This window comes from Sciurus vulgaris (genome assembly GCF_902686455.1).
Source record: "Sciurus vulgaris genome assembly, chromosome: 2".
Classification (NCBI taxonomy): Eukaryota; Metazoa; Chordata; class Mammalia; order Rodentia; family Sciuridae; genus Sciurus; species Sciurus vulgaris.
The window spans coordinates 111077142-111101773 of record NC_136462.1 but is presented as its reverse complement, the minus strand read 5'-3'; the positions used below and the strand labels follow the sequence as shown (position 1 = coordinate 111101773).

The 24632-nt window shown below is 37.9% G+C and overlaps 1 protein-coding gene across 5 annotated transcripts in view; it reads right to left on the bottom strand.

The window, feature by feature from the left end:
- Positions 1–22524, bottom strand: part of USP3 (ubiquitin specific peptidase 3) — a 96732-nt gene extending 74208 nt beyond the window's left edge. The window contains exon 1 of one of the 5 annotated variants that reach the window (XM_079125682.1): positions 21234–22524. In XM_079125682.1, the coding sequence (XP_078981808.1) occupies positions 21234–21324 (91 nt within the window). In that variant the 5' untranslated portion in view covers positions 21325–22524. Of the gene's footprint in view, positions 1–15186; positions 19396–19418; positions 21091–21129; positions 21149–21233 lie in introns of those variants that run through there. The other 4 variants (XM_079125678.1, XM_079125685.1, XM_079125683.1 and 1 more) reach the window with 4 other exon arrangements.
- Between the last annotated feature and the right edge of the window lie 2108 nt (positions 22525–24632).

The following is a 24632-nucleotide window of genomic DNA, read 5'->3' as shown; positions in this document are numbered from 1 at the left end:
AAGTTCCCCCCTTTCTGCTTAAATTCCTTGTGGTAGATCAAACATGGCCACTAATTCTTTCACACTCTACTCTTCCCATAGAGAGGCAAGTTCTATGTCCTCATTCCCTGAATCTGGGCAGGCTCTGAGGCTGCCCTGGGCAGCTGAATATGACAGAAGTGATTCTATGCCAATTTGCAAGTCCAGGTCTTATGAAAGTCACAGCTTCCTCTTGCTATTGCTTGGAATGCTTGCTCCAGGGGAAGCCAGCCACCACATAAGAAATCTGATTATCCTGAGACCAACATACTGTGAGAAGCCTAAACCACATTTGGAGAAAAGGACATCAGAGAGGGACAGAGAAACACCTAACTTCCAAAGAAACATGTTGAGTTAAGATGCCACTTTGGAAGATGTTCCAGCCCCAGAAACTTTTCCTGATAAAATCCCAGTAAATCTCTTCCACAAAGTTATAAGCAAAATAAATGGTTGTTTTACACTACTAGGATGTAGGACAGTTTGTCCTACCCAGCAATAGACAACCGCCATAGAGGGAGGGTTATTGATGATAAAACTTCCTCCACATCTGCCAAACAACTCACTGGAATGAATGACAATTGTTTAGTAGAAGTGAGAATGGGAACTTTAAGAGGGTCTAGCCAATAAGAATCTTAACCATCCAAAGACAAGTCTATCTACTCTACAACAGAGAGTGAGAGGTAAACATAGCAGTTTAGCCTCAACTAAGTTGCCATCATCCTTTGGATTACATATTTCTGTATAAAATCAATTTTCTTTTTACTAGTACTGGGGATTAAACTCAGGGGCACTCAACCACTAAGCGACATCCCCAGCCCTATTTTGTATTTTATTTAGAGACAGGGTTTCACTGAGTTGCTTAGCACCTCACTTTCACTGAGGCTGGCTTTGAACTTGCAATTCTCCTGCCTCAGCCTCCTGAACCACTGGGATTACAGGCATGTGCCACCGCACCCAGATTCACATCAGTAAGGTAACGTTAGGAGTGATGCTCATTCTAAAGACTAAGTTTGTCTTTTTTTTTTTTTTAATCTTGTTTTTTTAAAATACTCAAATCAGATGTGCTGCTTCTACCATAAAACAAACTTACTTGAGTGAATGAGCATCACTCCTAAGGTTGCTTTACATTGTAAAAATAGTAACAAATAGTATTTCAAAACCTTCAAAAATTCAAAAGCACTTTCACCATGCAAATCACAATTCTGGATAAAGATCCTTAAAACGTGCCATAGGCACTTGTAGGAATTCCTTTTCCGTTCATTAAATGCTACAAAGCCTTATCCTTCCTTCCTTTTGCTTCTCTGGATTATGTTATTTAATAAGCATTCTGGAAAACCTCAGGTTTTACTGTGGTTAAACTGAAAAAATCTCTAAATAATTTTAAGTGTTGAGGACAACCGACTCCATCTGTTTCTAATTCTATCTTTACCCCAAGAGTTCTGACATATTCCTCAGCCAAGCTGACTTGACTCCCATCACAAGCTTCTATAGTTGGAATCAAGAGTCTACAGCCTAATCAGAATCCCAAGATTTCCTAGGAAGTACTCACAACTAAGTTCCTATCAATTTATTTCCCAGCTGGCCTGGCAGGGCAAAGGAACACAGTGACCAGAACTCTGCTCATATTGTTTTGGTGGCGAAGGTCTTGATCTCCTGTCCTTGACTCCCAACCCTGCCAAAAGAACCCTTTCCTTTATAAAAAAAAATTTGTTCTAATTAGTTATACATGACAGTAGAATGCATTTTGACACATCATACATAAATGAAGTATAACCTCTCATTCTACTGGTTGCATATGGTGTAGAGTTACACCAGTCATGTAATCATTTATGCCCTTAGGGTAATAATGTCCAATTCATTCAACTATCCTTCTTATCCCTATACCCTCTCCCCTTCCTTCACTTCCCTCTGTCTAATCCAAAGTTCCTCTATTCTTCCCTAGCCACCCCCTTTATTGTGAATTAGCATCCACATATCAGAGAAAACATTTAGCCTTCAGTCTTTGGGACTGGCTTATTTTGCTTAGCATGATATTCTCCAGCTCCATCCATTTACTGGCAAATGCCATAATTTTATTCTTTTTTAAAGCTGTGTAATATTCCATTATATATATATATATATATATATATATATCACATTTTCTTTATCCATTCATCTGTTTTAAAGGGTACCTAATTTGGTTCCACAGTTTAGCTATTGTAAATTGAGCTGCTATAAGCACTGATGTGGCTGTGTCACTGTAGTATACTGATTTTAAGCCCTCTGGGCATAAACTGAGGAGTGGGATAACTGGATCAAATGGGTTTTTATACAAAAATGTACCAAATCAAATATGGCACCTTCATAGGAATTCAACTACTATTCTGTGGACTCAAAATAAATGTTAGCAGTCATGTGATATAGTGAACCAAGTAAGAACTTCAGAACCAATATAGCCTACCATTCTTCACTATAAAATGGGACAATACCACCTCTATCTCACATGGCTATGGTAAGGATTTCAGGAAACAAACTTATGAAGTACACAGTACAGAGCCCAAGAAACAGAAAAGCACCCAGTGAGCTGGCAGTGACACACACCTATAATCTCAGCTACTCAGAAGGTTGAAGCAGAAGGATTGCAAGTTTGAGGCCAATCTCAGCAATTTAGAAGACCCTCAGCAACTTAGTGAGACCCTGTCTCAAAATAAAAGAATTTTTTTTTAACAGGATAAGGGATGTCACTCAGTGGAAAAGCACCCCTGGGGGGGGGGGGAGAGAGAGAGAGAGAGAGAGAGAGAGAGAGAGAGAGAGAGAGAGAGGGAGAGAGAAAGGAAGAAAAGAAAAGAAAAAAAAAGAAAAGAAAAGAAAAAAGGAACCCAATGAATGCCAGATATCAGTTACTTTCTCCTAAAACATATATTTAAAAGAATAAAATGACTGTCAGGCATTAACACTGCTTGCTATTATTATACACACTACAGTTTACATATGTCCACATATACCACAATTAATAGTTTTCTTCAGCTTACATTCTTTAAAAGAATTGCAGTTGACAAAATTTTTTGCAGAAAAATTCCAAATACATAAGTCACATAAAGTGAGCAAAAATTCCTCAGAAACTCCTCCTATATCTGACCTAAGATGAAATTACACTGAAAACATCAAATGAAATTAAATAAAATGCTCAATTTTAATAAACATTTCAAAGCTTATATAACTCATAGCCACCATAACAAATCATTAAATTTTATATATCCAATGTAAAATAAATACTTCTGGAAACAAAATGCATTTTAGAAGCACATTTTGAGAGATAATGTAAGGTTTAGACAATTTAATAAGATGCTACTCAGATAAAACATTTAGGTATAGAAACAACTCAAGCATCAAGCCACATTGAAAAACATCAAACTCAGAGGTATTCAGAACACATATTAAATTCCAGTTTGTCGATCTAAGCAACCAAAATATATGTTGAGTATCTATTCTATTTGGTATAATAGTAGAGCAACAGATTAAAATGTCAAAATTCAGACTAAAAAAGATGTTAAGTTCTTCATGTAAACTATTTCATATTCCAATAGCAAAAACAATGAGGTTACAGGCCAAGTCATTTAATTGTAACTTCTAACTTTTATTCTAGCAAAGTGAATGGGAACAATTTCAAATTATCCCAAATTTAAAATAGGGTTATAGGTTTATTTTTATAGATCAGTAAGTTTTAACTTCTACCTAAATCATTCTTATTTATCTACCTTATCTGATTATCTTTAAGAAGCCTTGTTCTTAGAGCACATCAGAAGTTAATTTTGAGACTGCTCTAATCTACCTTCCCAACCTTTTCTATATCAGGGCATGCACAGAAAACAGGAACAGCTGTAAGGCACATGCACATAAACTGAAGAGGCTTCTCAGAGCCAGAAGTGACCTGCTTGGGGACAAAGCCACCCTCACATTAAGGGAATTATTTACCTCCATATATATGAATACCATCTGTGGTCACTCCGGCAGGAAACTACGTTAGCCAATCTTTTACATGATTATCTAGCAATGTAGCAGCAGGAGGTCTGACTTCTATTCCAATGCCCACTTGTTGGAACAAAAGATTAAAGGTCATCAGTCACCTGAGAGGATCAGCAGCATTATCTGGGAATCTAGGATGTCATTCCTCTAAGGACCTGCAGTTCATAATCATCAATCTCTAGCATTGAAAGTGGATGCTGAAATCCTTATTTCTATCCTACAAAGAACTGTCTGCCCTACTGCCATTCTATAACCCTAAGAAGGAGCCAGTCAACAGTCTGCAATAAGAAACCTATGTAAATTAAATTAAAAGTGAAAAGTTTCAGAAACGGCTAGGTCTGAGCACTCAGATGGTAAAACGGCACTGATGAGTATGTATAAGGAACAGTCAACTGCTTAAATGAACCTTGACCCAAAGCATATGATTAGTTATTAGTTGACTAAAAAATGATCCCAAGGCTAATTACAGTTCTCTTGATTTTCAAGGTTTCCCAGACAGAAAAATAATTACAATAAAATATTGCCCTTCAATAGCCTTGATTACATTGGTAAGGCCACAGTAAATGGGAAGATAGGAACAGGCAGGCAAAGAAATTGAAGTATTATTATTAAATCATTTACATATTACTGCTTACACAATTAAAAAGTTAAATTTTTATTCACCCTGAGAGATACCTAATAATAACAAAAAGATAATATGAAAACATTTGTAGAAGACAATTAATTGCAGCATTATTAATAACTGAAAAATATCAAACAACATAAATGCCCACATGTAGGACACTGGTTGAATTCACTGTGACACATCCACAAATGGAGTACTATGAAGCTGTTTTTTTAAAAAAAAAGAAGCAGCAGCAAAATTCCTACAAACATGGAGTGTATCCAGGATACAATGTTAAATGAAACAAGGCAAATTCCAAATGAGTACACATATAGTTTACTATCTTTTGTGACAGGAAATAAGAAAATACATATCTGCCTAATTGTATAAAATAAAATATGTAACAAGGGGGGTGGCGGGGGGCAGAGAGAAGAATGAAGGAACTTTGGATGGTACAGAGGAAAATGGGGTGGGAGGGGTGGGAGAAAGAAAGTAGAATGAGACAGACATCATTACCCTATGTACATGTATGATTACATGTACATGTATGAATGGTGTGAATCTACATTGTGTACAACCATAGAAATGAAAGTTGTACCCCATTTGTGTACAATGAATCAAAATGCAGTCTGTAAAAATAAAAACTTTAAATAAAAAATTAACCAAAAAAAAAAAAAAAAAGTGCAAAGCTACCAAGATGCCAGGGTAGGTGGGGTCCAGACACGTGGCAGAGGAGAAGGAACATGCAACTGAAAATGAGGGTTGAGGCCAGATCCTACAGGTTCCTAAATGCCAACCAAAACTTTAAACTTCATCATTTTGGGGATGCAATCCAATAAATGTTGAGGATGAGCAAGGAAAAAAAAAAAGAAATACAGAAAGGATAAATCAGAAATTAAACCAGGGTAGATGAAAGTGATTGGAAAGGACAGATAGCAACACTTCTTGGAATAACTTTTTGTATGAGTTTAACTTTGGAACCATGTTAATATTTTACATACTCAAAAATAAAAGCAAGGATGAGGTAAAAAGAATCTAAAATGAAAATCAAATACAAATAAATGAACCTAACCCTATCTCAAATAAATAAGTGTATTAAAAGGGAGAAAAAAACCAACCCAAATAACTTCTGAACATAATACTTTACATATTGTCAATATAAAGACAAAAACAACTATAAACAAATACTGAACTCGAGTTATAAGGGTCTTTGCAATGGTATGGATGGCAACTGTGGAACTACTTTCTCTGATTATAAAACTGAACAAACAAGTACAAATATTGCAGATAATGGGAACCAGATACTCACTGTTATAGAGTGTGAGAAATGTAGAAGGTCAAGAGAGTCGGCCTGTGGTGTTGAATGGAATCAGTTATCAATATGAACTTATGGTTATACACACACGAATACAGGCATAAATAGATATAGACATGTCTATTATATTTTTAGCTCTTGTTTGCTGAGAGATCTTAATTTATAAATGTTATTTCCGATGAACAAGAATCAGGGCTACTTGGAGAAATGGTTGATTCTAAGGCCAGGCAGGTTAAGTACAAGATGAGCCTTTCTTGCTATGCCAGAGAGTAAGAAAGGGCTCAAAGAATGATGGGAACATATCAAACTTACAGATTAAAGAGGTTTCCACTTGTCAAATCTTGAAGAATTTGAGCCTCCAAGATAAATAATGATAATAGACTATCATAAAATAAAAACCTATGAGTCCATACCAAGATGAGTAAACAAATGAATACACAGTTGGAAGTGGGAAGAAAAGTTATCCTTATCAACTAACATGGGTAAAAGAAATATGAATTAGAAAATCAGTATCTTTCATCCATCCCAGTAATAATTCATTCAGTTAAGAACCATTAATAGATGCTGAAACACTGGATGAAAGTTCAGTGAGGAACAAGTTACACATACATAAGCTCAAGAGCATTTAGAGTATCTCCTACAAATTACTTCTTAATAACAAGGAGGAAAACACTAATTTTACATTGAATTACCCTAGCAAATATTACCTTTAAAAGCAATCAAAGTTAAAATCACCAAAAACAAGACAAACCAACATTATCATCTCTTGATATGATGTCCTGAGGAGATGTATTACGTACTTCTGTTGTATTCCTATTAAAAATGCATAACCTGAACTTAATAATGAAGAAAACCCAGAAAAACTCAATGTGAGGGACACTGTATACATTATCTGACTCGGTTCTTTCAAAAAATGCCAAGACATGAAAGACAAAGAAATGCTGAAGAACTATTTCAGATGGATGATAAAGGATCACTCTATCTTCAAATTAATCACAGGAAGGGGGATATAAACAGAAGGTCCATACATACATGATAAAGGAAATGAGGCAAAAATCTTAACAACAGCAAATCTAGGTAGAGGATGTGGAAGTTTTTTGGTTTTTTTTTAACTATTTTTAGCATGTTTCTTTAAGTGTGAAATTTATCAAAATCAAAAGTGTGTTTTAAACATTAAGATTAAAAATACAGCATTCTTTACTTCCCATTAAGAATGTACTTTAAAACACACACACACACAGGAAAGAGGTCAGGTTATCAAAGTGCAGAGTCAAAGAATCTTACAAACCTTGCACTAACTTCCCTTCATTAATGGATAATTAACTAATCCAGCGAAAATATTACAACATATTAACTCCAGTAGTCCAAGTGACCTTACTACTGTTTCTTTTACAGGCTTACATATCCAAAGTTTAGTTTGTGCTTTTACTTACCAAACAAAGTTAAACCTCTTTGGGCTTACCTATTCTTTCTGTTGACTTTGATAATATAAACAACACTATATTTTGTCCTGATCATCAGAGAAGGTAGACATAATAATTTATTTGTTCAAATAGATTAGTGCAAAATTTTGGTTTTAGTTATTTAACTGAGTAATTAACAAGATCCATTTCTAATAGGGCAAACTGGATTTAAAATGATATTCATTTTTTAAAAATATTTCTAATTGCAGATGGACACAATGCCTTCATTTTGTTTATTTAGTTTAATGTGGTGCTGAGAATTGAACCCAGTGACTCACACATACTAGGCAAGCACTCTTACCACTGAGCCAAAGCTGCAGTCCCTGATATTCATTTTTAAATGGACATCAAACATGGTAGACCAACTTCTCACTATCTCCTATCCAAAAATTCCACTACAATGACAATAAAGGGATAAAACAAACACAAACACACAGAAAAGAGAACATGTAAAGTCACCAAAGCAGACAAAAGATTTCAACAGTTTTTTTGAAGACAGAAAGAAATCAGAGGAGCAATGACAATCTTAACAGTGAGTGCAAAGGAAAATGCACCTCAAGTGCCAGCAGAGAAGGATGCAGATGGGAGAAGGCAACAAACATCAAGAGTAAGGATGGCACTGAAAACAAGGAGTCCAAGGGCTGCAAGGACAACCGAGTCAGGGAAAATCTTGCACTCCAGGGTCAGGACATCAGAAGCCAACTGGAAAGCCCTGAGGGAAGACAGAAAAACTGAATGATGCTAGAAAAAATTCTCCACACAAACATTTGAGTGTCTTCCTATAATGAAGGTGATTTTCTCCCCCTCTCTCAGGGGAGCCCACTGTAGATAAGGCCCATCCATTCACACCTGTGTAGTACTTCACTCTTACATGAAAAGACAAAATATATATTTAAATAAAACCTCCAGACAAAGCATCATTTTAAAAACAAAAAGAAAAGAGAAAACAAAAACAATATAAGGAGCACAGAAAAACTTTCAAAACAAATTCTAAACCCTGGAGAAGATATTGCAAAATAGCAGCAATAGGATGTATATAAATGAACTGGCCAGAAAATGAGAAGGAGTTTTTTGTTTTGTTTTGTTTTGTTTTTTTTGCAGTGCTGGGGATTGAACCCAGGGCCTTGTGCTTGCAAGGCAAGCACTCTACCAACTGAACTATATCTCCAGCCCCAAGAAGGAGCTCTTGAAAATTAAAAATATGATGATCAAAATTCAAAGGAAGAGGTGGAAGCAAAATATCAAGGAAACATCCCGGGAACTAGCACCAAAAATCAAAGAAATAGAAAGATAAGAAAATAGAGGATCTATTCAGGACACCAAGCAATTCAATTCAGGAATTCCAGAAAGAAAAAAAATTAGAAAATATAAGTATGATGGGAGGAGCATCCTACCAAATTTATAATTTAAATTTGTGCTTTTATTGTTCTAAGGAGGAACTGTTTTCTAATATTCTGTCAAGCAATCAAGTACAAAGATAGAATAAAAATGTAAGGCCTGCAAGGGGTCAAAAATTTACCTCCATGGTAAGGGCCGTAGATGTTATACTGCAGCAAAACAATGAAATAAACTGAGAAAGACATGGGACCAAGAAATTGGAAGGACTAATACAAGAGAAGAATAAAGGGAATCATGGGATTAAAAACTAGACAGTAGCCCTAGAGAACAATTATTTCAAATGGGAGCAGAGGACAGAGGGCTCTGGGAAGGGAGTCCTCAGAAAAAAAAAAAAAGAAAAAAAGAAAAACTTTAAAGAAAAAGCCTAAGACTGTAGCAGCTCAGGAGTAGAGTGTTTGCCTATCATGGGCAAGGCTCTGGGTTCCAACATCAGCAGCACAATTAAAAAAAAAAAAAAAAAAAAAGTGGAAGAGAAGATAGGAAAAATAAAAAAAGTCTAAAATCTATTACACTGCACAAAAATTAGAATAGTAGTTCATCATTTGGGGCCAGCACTTTCTGAATTCCCTGTTCTTCAAGGCCAATTTCTAGAGCTAATGGCATGTGTCCTCCACTATCAAATGTAATTTCAAAGCTGGCCAAATTTGTCATCTATATGTTAACAGATCCAGATACCTACGGAGCCAGAAAAGGGAGGGCATCTGGTCCTGCTGACTTCCACATAGTGGCAAATTCTGATCCGTAAGGCGGATTCTCCCACTGACTCAAGCTTTTAACTCTATTTTTAAATGGATTTTTGAAATCAGCATCAAATGGAAACAACATATAGAAATGTGTGTGAAACAACAGATTCTCAAAACTGTGATATATTAAACAAATTTATTCCTTTTGTCACAACCCAAATGTGTTCAGTCCTACTTTGATGAAAAATACCTACTACACTACATCTGCTACCAATCTTCAGTTTAAATATTGGAACTGTACCCCTACACCAAACAAGGTAAAAAATACAGTAACAGGATGAATCAAAACACTAAAGTCAAGCAGATTATTAAATCAGAGTCAAAATGGGTCACTTTTGACTTTGGAAAATCAGACACAAATAGCTGGAAAAAATTACCAGGAGTTTATGTTGTTTCAAAAATAACTTCCCCTATGATGCTGATTATATAGAGAATGAAAACAAAAGCTATGAATCACCTAAGAAAAGTTCTGACATCTAATATTTCCATTTATTTAGCATAGTAAGATTGATGCAACTCCATGCTTTTGCCAACAACCTGAGTAAGCAATTCCACAGTTAAACAGTAATGGCACTTCAAAATAAATTAATCGAATCAAAAATGTGCCAGGTGCTGTGGCGCACACCTGTAATCCCAGCAGCTTGGGAGGCTGAGACAGGAGGCACACAAGTTCAAAGCCAGCCTCAGCAAAGCGAGACACTAAGCAACTCAGAGAGACCCTGTCTCTAAATAAAATACAAAATAGGGCTGGCAATGTGGTTGAATGTCCCTGAGTTCAATCCCCAGTGTCTGCCCACCAAAAAAATCATAAATATAAGCACCAAACAACTATTATTTCAAAACAACAGCAAGTATATGCAATAAAAAAAATTATTAGATATACTTTAAGGAAGCACTCTCTCCCATAAGTAAATAAAATAATTATGAGGTTTAGGAACCTCTTAATATCAGACTTCCCTTAGAGAACAATAGTTTTTAATATCTACATTTTGAAATTCTCTTTCTAGTTCTTTTGAATGTGCATTAAAGGTTAGCATTAAAGCACAAGGTAGCACAAGCACATTTGTATTTACTGGTGGGCTAGGAAACTGTTTTTTTCTTAAATTAATGGAACTGTCTGTGAAGAAAAAAAATGGAAAAAATACAAACTGGGTATATAAACTTATATGCTGCCTAAAGGGTCAATTACCTAATATTTCAGGAAAAAGGCACTTGCAAATTTCAAAAGCTCTTTGATATTCAAAGAAAAAAGTCTGAAAATACATATTTTGAAATGAGGCTCTAATACAATCACACACCAACAAAACACTCAAAATTAATAAAAAGAAACTAATGCATTTAAGCACTCAGAATTAAATTTTCATGCCATGAATGTTGAGCTCTGGCAGTTACTTCACATATATAAGGTGAAGCTTTATCATTTAGTTGTAAAGAAATTTCTTAAAAAATGCTAAACAACCTCACTATTAACATCAAGAAAATTCACATGGAAATAGGAGTTCATCTCAACTACATTAAAGGACATTTTGCTAAAATTAAAATTTTCTAATAATACAAGTATTGACCCCATGGTCTCTAAGTTATAAGGCATTTAAAAACAAACATTAGAAAGTTTTTCTAACATGCTATCACAAGAAAGAATGCCATAACAGAAATTTGTTTCCTAGAAATTTCAACTTGATCTCCAAAAACTTTGATCAAAATATTAACATCCCAATATTGTGTAACAAACGTTAAAAACAAAGGAATGAAAAACAATCTATTGTTTAAAAATGAAAACCTGTGCTTGGTCAGCAAGGACAAAGATTTAAAGGAGCTAAAAGAGTAAGTGTTCTATCTTATAATCAGTTAAATTAAACCTGCAGGAATATGACAGTTAATTATCAGCCTTCTCTTCCCAGTGATGAGATATAGTACAAGAAGTCCCTGAAATTAAAGGTCTTCAGGACCAGTCAAGGATAAACAGGCAAGAAGATTTCTACAAGGAGGGCTATCTTAAACCCAGCTAAAGCAAAGAAAAAATAATGAGCCAGAATATCTACTAATGAATGGAGAAGAGTTCACTCAATCAACTCCTCAATCCTAAAGCTGAGTAACATCTCCAGAAAAAAACCAACTGATTATAATACTTTTTAAAAGATATATGCTGGTTTATCTTAAAAACACTCAATTCCCTCCTTAAAGGGTCATGTAAAATTAAATTAAATAGCATTCACTAATTATGGAACATATGCCTAACAAATGAGACAAAAGCAAATTTCACTTTTCAATGTCCACATTTAATTTTTTTTTAATTTTTTTTTGTAGTTGTAGATGAATAGCATGCCTTTATTTTATTTTTTCAAGAGGTACTAAGGATCAAACCCAGTGCCTCACACATGCTAAGCAAGCACTCTGCCACTGAGCTCCAGCTCCAGTCCTCCACATTTAATTTCAACAGTAGTTTTCAAACTCTGAAATTTCCTTCCTAAACTCATTGGGATTTTATGCATCTTCAGATAGCACACATATATACTTTTCCATATATCTAAGAAAAGAGGGAAATTTGTTTTAAGCTGTGCAATCTGAAGACTATAATTAACTTACAAGAAATACAACTGGAAAATCTTAGACTATAACTAAGGGGAATCAACAAAGTATGTTCTCTAAAAGCAGATTCAAATAACCTCTGAGCTACCAGAGGCAAAAACAAAATTTCATACCTTAAGAATTCTCTCCCTCCTCCACCCAACAGCAAAGCACCTCCAAAAAGAATCTCCACTACTAGAAATAAAATGAAAAAATGGGAGTGAGGGGGAGCTCAACTGAAACATATTTTAAATAACCAAAAGCTATTAGCCATAGCTTTGTTGAGGAGGTTGGTTCACTACATTTGGACTAAAATAATGTAAAATTTTGGCCTACATAAAATTAGATTTGAACATAATGAAGTTGACATTCAAAACAGTTGGTTTTCATCCCATTTATTTGTTCTAATTTGCCAGCACTTGAATCAATAAATTGTGTAGGGGAATCAAATACCAAATTTCAAAAAGAGTTATCTTCAAGATATGGAATTTTAAATATATTTTCATGTCAAAATTATTCAAAGGAATTATTTCAAGTATGTTTCCAACCACTTTAAATTGTTTAAATTATCATTAAGTTCTTAATGACAAAGATCTTACTTTTTAAAAGTCAGGTTAAAAGTTTAAATGGTATTTGAGTTTAAGCTTTGGGTTATCTTTAATACCCATGAGCATCTTAAGTAACTCTTAACCTTTGTCTCAGTTTCATAATCTATAAAACAGGGAGAACTACAAGAATGTGTAGTTAATTAAATTAGTCAGGATTAAATACTAGCAAACTGCTTTGAAGTTACTTTATGTTGTTCTCAGTTCTCCTCCTACTCAGTAAAACTAATAGATGAGAAAACATCTGGAATTACTATAGATAATAACATCTGCAGACTCACAACAGTTAAAAAGATGATCTCTATTTACAAGTTTCTAAGCCAAAGTTCATTCAACAACCCCCAAAGATTTTAAGAAATGATTGCAATGAACAATTTTTAGGTGAATTTCCTTTCAGCCTCAAAGATACACAGGGTACTACACAGAAATCTCAGATCTTGAGAGGTCTTGGTACAAAACAATTTCAGGTAAAATAAACAAGCTGTTACTGTCCTTAATACTATTCTCAGCATTCTAAAATGTCAATCAAGGTAAGCTTCATCACAAGTATTCCCTCCAAAAAGTACTAGCCCCCACTGAGAATCTATCAAAGTACTTCCTTGTAAGCCATCTGTCCAGGAAAACTGTATTACAACACCTAGAATTCAGTTTCTCTCCTGAGGAGGATATGAATAAACATAAAACATTAAAATAGATCACACTATATATTTTCTACCTCAAACACTGAGAAACTACCTATTAAATCTATTCCAATGCCTAGGCTGAATGCAAAACCTGTATGGAAACTGCAGCTTAACCAAAGACTTTTTTTCCAAAAAGAAAACATATATAAAACAAGGTGCAAAAAAAAAAAAAAAAAAAAAAAGCAGCTAAGGGGACGTGAACATGTAAATTTTCCCCTGATGGAAAAGGGATTCTATTAAATTTTAAAACAGGAATTTAAATTAATTAGCTACAATTATATATAATTCATTTTGAGTTAATTTATATGTATTATGAGATAAGGTGTAGCCTCATTCTTTTCCATGTGAATATCCAGTTGCCCCAACACCCTTTGTTGAAATGTTTTTTTCCCCTATGAAACAATCTTGGCATCCGTGTCAAAAATCAATTGGTCACAAACATAAGGGTTTATTTCTATACTCTAAATTCTATCCCCTTGATCTGTATGTCTATCCTAAGCTGATACCACACATTTTTGATTACTATAGTTTTTTAGTAAGTTGAAAATGAGTTCTTCACTTTTGTTCTTCTTCCAAGTCTTACTCTTTAAATATTTAGCACATGTCTAGAACAGATAATTTGAATATTGTTTTATAAAAAACTACAAATCAAATTTTTTATTCACATGTGGCTTTTGATTGATATTTTTGTTTCTTTAAGGCAGGGGCCTTGTTAGAAAAGTTTTTTGAGCTAGATATTACCAGATGGTAATGTCCAGCACCATAAGATGTAGACTGAAAAAGAGGGAATATGATGGTTGGAGACATGGTCTTGTCATATGTACAGCACTGCATTTGTGATTTTGAGACAATTACTATAGAATAGTTAATCTCTGGACTTGGTCTCTGGAGTCCAACAGAACTAACTAGAATCCTGCCTCTACCACTTAACTGTGTGACTGTGACAAATTGCTTAATTATTTTAATACCACTTACTTTTTAAGTTAGTGAATATTAAAAGAAACAACGTATAATATGTATAATTAATGTAAAGTAGTAATGGAATTAACCTTAACAAAATGAGTTATTTAAATAGTTGTTTATCAACACAGGATTAAGTCAGAAACTGTCAAATAAAGATAAATACATAAATTTCTGAGCTACAAACTGCTCATTGGTTTTCTTACTGAGTTATAAACACTATAAAATCATAAGTATTTCTACATTTAGTTGGAAGGATCCAAAACTAATCTTTTATATTCCAGTAGAGAAGGAAATTGCATAAATTTCAAAGAAGAAAAAGTAACATGTTGTAAGAGCCTAATGCTAATGGTGTAAAAACTAAGAACGATGAAAATATTTTTTAAGAATAAATAAATAACAGGAAAACAAATCAGAGTTTTAATTCTCCCCTCAGACCCTTTCTACCGTCTGCTTAAGCTGAGAAGGATATTCTTTATACAGTAAGTATACTACTTAGAAAATAATTTCTGATCAACAAACGCATCAAAACTTCTTCACAAGAGCAAAATGTTGTTCTTTTTCCAGCTAGAATCACGGAAGGTGCCAAAGAGAAGAAAATAAGGTCCCTGCTGTGCCAGAAACCATTGAGAGAAAGTGAAGAAATTTCACACAACTGAAGGTAAAACACCTGAGAAAGAAGTTTGCCCAAAAGATGCTTTGAAAAGCAAGGGAAAAGCTTATCTATGAAAAAGCCAAGCATTATCACAAGGAACATAGGCAGATGTACAGAACGGAGATTTGAATGGCTAGGATAGCAAGAAAAGCTGGCAACTTCTATGTACCTGCAGAATCCAAACTGATACTTGTCATCAGGATCAGAAGTATCCATAGTGTGAGCCCAAAGGTTTGTAAGGTGTTACAACTTCTTCACCTTCACCAGATCTTCAATGGCACCTTTGTTAAGCTCAACAAAGCTTCAATTAACATGCGTATATGTATATGTGGAACCATACACTGCTTTGGGAGTGCCCAAACCTGAAGTCAGTGAATGAACGAATCTACAAGCATGGATATGGCAAAATCAGTAAGAAATTAAATGCCTTGACAAATAATGTTTTAACTGCTCATTCTCTTGGTAAATACGGCATCATCTGCATGGAGGATCTGATTCATGAGATCTACACTGTTCGAAAACACTTCAAATAAGCAAATAACTTCCTGTGGCCCTTCCAATCATATTCTCCAAGAGGCAGAATGAAGAAAAAGACCACCTATTTTGCCCATTTTGTATAAGGTGGAAATGCTGGCAATAGGAAAGACCAGATCAACAGGCTTATTATAAAGGTGAACAAAGATATCTACCATGCTATTTTGTAATCTGGTCAGTTAATAAAATAGTATGTGCTCTCTATGTAAAAAAAAAAAAAAAAGCAAAATGTTAATAAGTTCAATCCCTAGACTGTAGCCTCTTCAACATATGGAGCGCATTCTAAATTTGAGGTTTTTCAATCCATTAGAAATTATTGAGAGACTATGGAAATAGGTCAAGGCTACTTAAAGGTTCTGGGGGACAAGATGGGAAAGAAATATTGCCCAAAAGACAAGAAAGACAACCACATTTGACTCAGGCTTTTCAAATATTACAAATAAGTTTAAATTCTTCAGGAAAGTATATAAAAGTTAACTGTCAATCTTTTATTAAAGATTAATGTGGAAAAACTATCACCAGTCCACTGATTTTAACTACCCTATCCTCATTCACAACTAAAATGTCCTCCTGTCCATCCATAAACAAAGAATGTCAAAAGAATACAAATTTACTGTAATAACATTACAAATGGTCATCTGCTTACAATCAGCCAAAAATTACTGGTTAAGACATTGGTCTTAGGGCTGGTGAAAAGCATTCTAGGGGGAAGCTCGCTTGCCATTTATTTTCAACATAAAATTAAAAGACCACTGCAGCTGTGAATTAAATGGAAAAAGAAAAATTCACCCAGCTGGCATGATGGCACATACCTATAATACCAGCTATTCAGGAGGATGAGGAAGGAGGATCACAAATTTGAGGCCAGCCTTGGGAATTCAGCAAGAGCCTCTCTCAAAATAAAAAGCACTGGGGTTGTAGCTAGGTGACAGAGAAACCCTGGGTTCAATCCCCAATACCTCCCTTAGTCCTTCCAAAAGAAAGTTCATCCAAGTAGGCTGGGGGCATATGCCTATAATAGAAACTCCAAAAGTTGAGGAAGGAGGATTGCAAGTTCAAGGACAGCCTGGATAAAACCCTGTTTCAAAAACAAGTGCTGGGGATGTACCTCAGAGGTAAAGCATTCCTGGGTTTCAATCCCCTATCCCCAAGCGGGGGGCGGGGGGGGGGTCATCATTTAAACAAATGTTTGCAGAGTGTCCTATTAAGTGCTAGTCACTTAATAATTAACATACCATAGAACGTCACTTAAAAGCAGTAAATGCATTTAACTTAATGAACAAAATGATGGATTCTATCTAGAAAATTTAGTTCACAAGATAAACTGGAATCTTCTTTAAATGTAGGCTGTGACAGAATTATACAAAATAACCCATCACTCCATCAAGGTGATTTCTTACCTTTGTCACAAGTTGATTATAAATTTATTACCACTATTTATTTATTTTTTATGTGGTACTGAGGATCAAACCCAGGGCCTCACACATTCAAGGTAAATAAGTTTTCTACCACTGAGTCACAACTCCAGCACCTGAATGGATCTTAAAAACAAACAGAAAAAAGATTTGTTTCCAATATCCACCCAAAATTGCAAAAACATTTATTTCATCTACACTTAAGTTTTCACGAGTAGAGTAATAAGAAGGCAAGTATGTAATAAAAACTTAAAGAAGCACCATCAACTATTAGGAGAATAAATAGGGGAAAATTCTCAAGCCTTTGATATTAAAAATATCTCCAGTGTAACCTGCTATTTAACCTAAACCTCTGAAGTCCAGATACTTGGTCTTTTGCTTTCCTTGGTTATTAAAAGTTGTGTTCAGGGCATTTTTTTTAAAAAAGCAATTTATGTTTTTTCCCTGTCTTTTGCCATTGGCTAAACTCTTTTACCCACAAAAATAAGGAATGCCCAAGCTTCCAACTTCTGAAAATAACATCTGGTATGTGCACCTAACAAAAAGCTTGAGAGAATGTCCCAGTTTTTTATTTAAAACTTTTTCATTTAAAACCAGAATGCCTTTAGCAGTGATTAGACATAAATCAGCTTTTACCTTATTAGGGGACTGCTAATTTCAACATTTACCTTAAACCACAACATGGATTTATCTTCAAAAGTTAGCTTCCTGTCTCTCCCCCAACTAGATTAAACTGCAATTTTTTACAAGCAAGGGACTATTAGGCCCCATAATCTGTTTCCCAGCTAATACATTTCAAAAATTCCAAGATTCTACGAAGTCATAAATGTTGCCAGCCTGAAGGATTTCTCTAATTTTTTTAAAGCTGTTTTGATAAGCAAAGGTATCATTAACTGTTATAAAATTTGTACACCAGTGGGTTCTCACAGTGTGGTCCTGAACCCCTAAGAATTTCCAAGACCCTTTCAGGGGATCCAGAAGGTTAAAACTATTTGCATGAACAATAATAAGACATTACTCTTACTGTTTACTCTTGTTCTCTAAAGAGCATGGAGTTTTCCAGAGGCTACATGAACTACGGTATCTATGAAACAGAATGTAGCAACAGACATGAGAATCAGCTATCTTCTATTAAACTGAACAAAAAGAGTTTCAAAAATTTAAAATAACGCCATTCTTCACTAATTTTTGTTTTGAAAAACATTTTATACAAACTGTCATTTATATTAACAGGTACTGGATCTATTGTAAGTAAATTAACATATTTTAAATTTTTGTTTTAATTTCAAATAAAGAAATATCAATAGGTATAAACCACACAAAAGGCCTTTAGGGTCCTAAAAATTTTGAAGACCACAAAGTGGTCCTGAGAACAAAAAGTGTGAGAAGCACTGCAGTATACAATTATATAACATAACACACAGTGCCTTCCAGGGATAAGAAGCTCAAGTTAATTCTGAAATATAATTACTTCTTACTACCCTAATCTTGTTGAGTTCTGTATCTCCTTGTAAAGCATAATTCAGCATAAAGCCAGTCTGTTCTGGGCTCCATTTAATGGGCTTTAGATATTTAATTATTCAGAGTCCTCTTTGTAAAGATGTTCTAACTGCAATCCCACCTATTACTGGGATAGTGTATCGCAGTTTCTGAATGTTTTCACAGAAATTACTTTGTTCATCCTAACCTGTGAAATAAATGCAAAACATTACTTCTTCTTTCTTAACAGATAACATAATAAAACTGACACTCAAAGCAATCAGAACTACTTGTCCAAGGATGTACTGCTAGTTAGTAGAGCCTAAGATGTTAGTCTCTTGCAATTTGCTTGGCTGTTTCACTCGGGTATAATTGCAAGCTCCCAAAGAAAACAAGGCAAGGGCATTACTTTTATTGTCCCGGTGCCAAAACAGGGATTTTCCTCTCCTTAATAAGAACATAATCAGACTCAATACCCAGTCACAGCATTATTCAACACACTGACTATCCTTTTAGTACTCTACCAAAAAAAATTAAATTAAATAAAATTCAAGAGTGTTGAAGGAAAAAAAATACCAGAACACAATGCTCCAAGATGCTCAGTTAAGAACTCCCAGATTTATCAATCATTTAATCATTGAAACAACAGGCAGGCAAGAACAAGATCAAGCTTAATACAATAACACTAGATTATATCAACAAATGAATGCCAACAGGCTAAAATGGGAAACTCAGATGAAATGGACAGAAGACAAAACCCACACAAAGTTGAGAAACTAGCTTAATTGGTTTATAAATCCAAGCAAGTGACTAGAATCACCTTTGCAAAGCAGTTTCAGTAGCAAACTTCTTTCAAGATGCAAAGAGGCCATTCTATTCCTTGGAGAGAAATTACACATCCCTTAGTGCTAAACATACTTGTTACTTCTTGCCATCAGAATAAGTCTCTCTGTTTTGCTTCATTTTAACTTACCAAGTTCCTCAAGTGATGCTTGATCTTCTGCATCTTTATTCCACAATCAAATGGACTCTCTGATAGAGGCAAGACTGACTCACAACAGGATATTTTCCACTTGCATAATTCTTATCTTTTTTTATATGCATGTATCAATGAAGCCATTTTTTAAGTTTGATGTGATTTTGCCTAGAAAAAGCCAGAAGTGTGCTAGCTGTCCACTTTGTATTGACCAAGAGTACTTGCCCCATTCCTTGGGACGTATGTTTCTCCTAGTGTTTGTTTTGTTTTTTTTTTTTTTTCAAATCTTCTGGAAAAAAATTAAATTATAGTACCAGAGCTAAAGCTTATGAGCCACCAAACAATTTGCAAAGCAATGCGATACACCCTGTTTTTTGTTCCACACTCAATATTCACTATTGAAGATATATGTATATATGTTAATTTACTCATGTTTCTGCATCCTCAGGAAATAACTACAATACTACACTGTGAAACCAATTAACTAGATTTTTAAAGCCATCATGCAAAAAAAAAAAAATATATATATATATATGACTTTACAAAGACAAGCAAAGTATCAAACGTCCAAGAGTTCCCAGAAACTTAAGTTATTTCTATTCCTTATCCTAGAGTACATTTTTCTTTGGGGTTACATTTTTCTCTAAGTACATAATCATTTAAGAAGTACCTATGAAGGAGAAGAAACCTGCCAAAAGTGTTAAAGCATTCTCTATCTTCCCAGTTTAACCCAGAGAAATGTCACACAGCTAAATCGAACGATCGCCGTTTCTATTTCTTTAAACTCGATTTCTAAAGTGCACAATTCAAATGTTAACGCTATAAAACTTGCTACCATGATAATCTTAAAGCTAATAAACAAAGACTAGCGGCGGCACTAGGGCCCTACCAGGAAGTAATCAAAGCAGGGTGGCCGATGCGATCCTAAGAAGTCGATAGAGCAGACAATGAGAGGGCACTAGGGGTTCCGAAGGGGCCGGCAGAAGGAGTTAAAAGCTTAAGCTACTCAAAAGCATTACATAAACGTAGTAACTGTTTTACAAGAACTCGAACTCTAGAATCCCAGCGCAATTCCAGACAACCCAAAATTGTGTCTTGAAACAATCTTAGGCAAACTCGAGCCGCCCCTCCAAAAGCAGCTGTTGGCTCGAGCTTCGGAGCTCCCGAGCCCACAGCTTTTCAAACTTCACCCTCCCCGGCTGATGAAAGATTCCGACCTCCGCCGCCCGAGCTTCCGAACGCCTCTCGAGGCTTCGGGTTGCCTGAGCCTGTGGGAAAGGGAAATAAAGCCCGGCCGAGGCAGGCGGCGGCGAAGGGGCCCGCGCGCCCCACAGCCCAGACAAAGCTGCGCTAGGAGAGCGGCTTTTTTCCTGTCGGGTCCACTGAGGAACGTAAGTCCGGCTCCGCCACACGTGCGGCAGCCCTGCGGGGGCTGGACACCGCCCCCACAACCGCCGACCCCGCAGCACCGGCAAGCACAACCCCCGTGCGCTTCAGGGCGGGGCAAGGGGCGCGAACGCGGGCCAGGGTCCCCGCCCGCCGCGGCCCCAACACGTTCGAGGCCCCCGCGGACTCCCGCCCCTCGCCGGCCTTTCCGTCGCCCGCCGGGCCGTCGGGCCGCGAGAAACAAAGGAGCCGCCACTGCTCCCACCCGCGCCTGCCTCACCGCGTACCCCTCCCCAGCGCGTCGGGTCGGGCTCACCCTCACCCTTCCCCAAGTCCGTGCACCGGCTGCCTGCGGCCCTTAGACGGCAGGCCCGACAGAGCCGGGGCCTCGGGTGCGCGGGCCGGCCGGCCCGGGGCCGCACTCACCGCTGCAGCACCAGGACGACGGGGAGCCGTTGGGGAACTTGGCTGAGTCCGGAGCGATGCAGACGCTGGAACTGAGGTGCGGACACTCCATGACCACGAGGACCGTGGCAGGGAGGACCGAGGCTCCGGGGCCCAACGAGGCGGGGGAGGAGGGACTCTGGAGGCTCCGTCTGGGGTCGCTCCTCGCCGGGCGCTAGGCAGACAGCGGCTGCGTCCCAAGCCCTTGCGTCAAAGAAAGCAGGGTCTTCCGGGCGCCGGGTTTTCCCACCGGCCTTCTCTTAGTACCCCGCTCCGGTGAACGTGAAATTCCGGGATCCGGGTTCTGCCGCCACCTCTAGACCCGAGGCTTCCGCCTTCCCTGGATGGCCCCGCCCCCAGGGCCGGCCCCGCCCCCTGCACTCCCGCGGGTGGGTCTCGGCGCACTACTCGCTGAGATCTCAGAGTCCTGCGACTCCTGGAAGTGACTTTCCCAACTCCTGGGCGGCCGCGACTTTCCTGACTCAGGGAAGCGGGTTACTGGACCCGGGCAGCCTATCTGGTCCTCTGAGTCTACCGGGGTCTGGCGAAAAAGACTGATATTGCACGGCGTGTGTTGGTTTGACTGCAACGCGGCTTAGTGGTAGAAAATCTGGCCACACAGCAGAGTGAGAGAGAAAGAAGATAAAAACCACTCAGGCAGACAGGCACCGTAACCTCCCGTTTTACATAGCAAGAAACAAGCTCGGTTAGATTAAGCCTGGCCCTGGGTTTGCGCCAGTGGGCTGCTTGAGTCCCAAAGCAATCTGATGCAGTGTTCTGCCTTCTGAGGCAGGTGCGTTCCCGAGCTGGTTCTGGGTTCTGAACACGTGGCCGTACCTGGAAGTTGAGTGGCTGGGCCCACTGGGGCACCCACGAATCTGGGTTCAGACCCTGTCACTGTGACTGACTATCTGCGTTACTCCGAGTATGTCGTCCGCGAACTTTACGTACCTCACTCACCGTTGGAAGTTTAAGTGAAATAAGCTGGTTTGCGAGGTTCCGTTACCAGGTGATAAAAAAGGGAAGGGATCTAACATTGTTAGACACCCTCAACTGCTTCCCAGCCAGGCACTTTACAATACAATACCTCATTTAAGCTTCGCAACACCCTACCAGCTGATGTTATGATTTCCTTTTTACCGCGGGGGACATCTAGTCTGTTCATTTGCTAATCGGTGCGGAGATTGGATTCCCTGCTCTCTGGCCTAGAAAGGAGCTCAGGGGAGGGCAAACATCAAGGGGCTGCTTGGGTTTGCCTTACACCAGAGGGAGCTTGCGATTTACCTAGGGACAGTCTTAAGGATGTCCAGGGCTATTACAAACATTGCCTCAAAAGTTTGGGCTCCTTGTAAAACCCATGAAAAGAGCCACAAGGCCAGAAGGCAAGCAAGGGGAGGGGGAAGGCTAATGTAGAAATTCTATGGGCAGAGCGAGGGGGAAGAAGGAAGGTCCGGAAATGATTAACTGGACGCGGGTAGTGGTTAGAGTGCAGCACCTCCCTGAAGTGCAATCTTGGAGCAGCCCAAGGTCACTCCCTTGGTTACTTCTCACTACTCCCCCAACCCCTGAGTCCCCTGTCCACCCACCTGGGACATCTCTGCCTACCCTTTCCCCCTTTTCTTCAAAGTTCCTTTGTTTCTTTCCAAATTATATTCTTGAATCTGTTATGGCAGTGAGGAGTTGTGGAAAGTGCCTAGGAAGCCAGGTAACCAAGTGCTCAAATCTTAGCTCTGCCACTATTTGATGACCAACCTTAGCAAGTGTTTCTAGTCGTCCCAAACCTTTTTCTTAATCTGTAAAACTGGAAAAATAATACTTATCTGGAAAAAAAGACATTAAAACTCGCAAGATTTGCCACCATATAGTAGGTACTAGATAAGTTATAGCTTTTTTTTTTTTTTTTTTTTAATAACAGCAAGTGTGGGCTGCTTCCCTGGGAAGAGAGGATAAACAATATCTAACCTTTGCTCAAGCTCTTCCACCCATCTCCTCCTACTAGCCTGTTTGTCTTTAAGACCTGGCTCAACCAATCTTCTGTTTCTCTCAGGACATGTTCCCCATTTGGTATCGACAGCCTCTCATTTGGCCATGGAGAAATCTGACTCATGCTGTCTTATACTAGTATGTAATGTTACTTTTTTCACCCTGTTTCCTAATCCTCTAAACCTCAGTTTAAACATCACTTCCTCCAAGGAGGCCTTTCCTGACCCAGCTCCACCCCCAGGGTACCTCCCAGTGTGTGATGCCCTTGACTGCCCCCACACTGCCTTTATAAAACATTCTTCATGCATGTAATTGTTTGTTTAATGTCGGTCTTCCCCTTGGAGGTCCATAAGGGTAGCAAACAAGTCTGTCTGGTTTCCTGCTTTATTTCTAACATAGTATGTAGAACATGGAGGGTGTCCAAAAAATAAGTGTTCAATGGTTGGAAGAGTGGGTGAGTGATGCCTTAGCAATGTTTAGGAAGAAAGGAGCTTAGGAAGTAGCCATATATATACCCCAGGTATTTAACACCTCAAGGGTGATCTCTACATTTCCTTTCAATTCTGAGTTTGTGATTTTACAAGGATCAGAAATATTAAAGCACCTTGTAAGGTATAAACTGCTAAAATAAATATATTAGTATTATCATTGTCTTCTCTCCACAACCAGAATAAAAATCCCGTGGAGCAGGGGCCCTATTTTAGCTATCCTTGATTTTGGTAGTCCCCTAGAGGGTAAACTCTGATCAGGCAGTCCAAAGAAGTCTGGTTAAGTCAGAGAGCTGTTTTCCAGGGGCTTTCCGTAGCCTGCCCTAAAAGAGCGGAACTTTCCTGTGTCTTTGAAAGTTTTCACAGTAAAAAACACTTGAAGGTGGGGACCCCCTCAGTGAGTAAATGTGTCAAACAGGGGAAGACCACGAAGCACCCTGGGAAATCTGCCTTTTCATTCCTGGTTTCTGCAGCTGCATTTAATACAACATTCGCTTTTTTGCTCTTGGCTGGCATCCCTTTGGCACCCAACAGCTCTGACTTAACATACCAGCGTGCCTGGACGGTGAGGAGGGAGCCGCTTTGCACCACGCTGCCACCACACCACTCCCCACCCAGCCCCCTGGACATCCATGTGCTCGGCCAGGGCTACCTGCCTAAACACCTGCCAGAAGTGGTGGTGGGCCTCATTTAAAAGGGGAGAAATGTGCAGTTCCAACCATACTATCAAATGATTCTCTTCTCAAGATAGTACATATACATTGGGGTGGGAAGAAGTGAGAGAAGGGAATGTTTTCAGTTACCTGAGAATCGTGATCAGGAAAAAGCTCAAGGTTGCTGCGACCTTCCTAAAACTTTAGACTTGTGACTTATGGCAGAATCTGTGGTCCTCAAGAATTACAGAACTGAC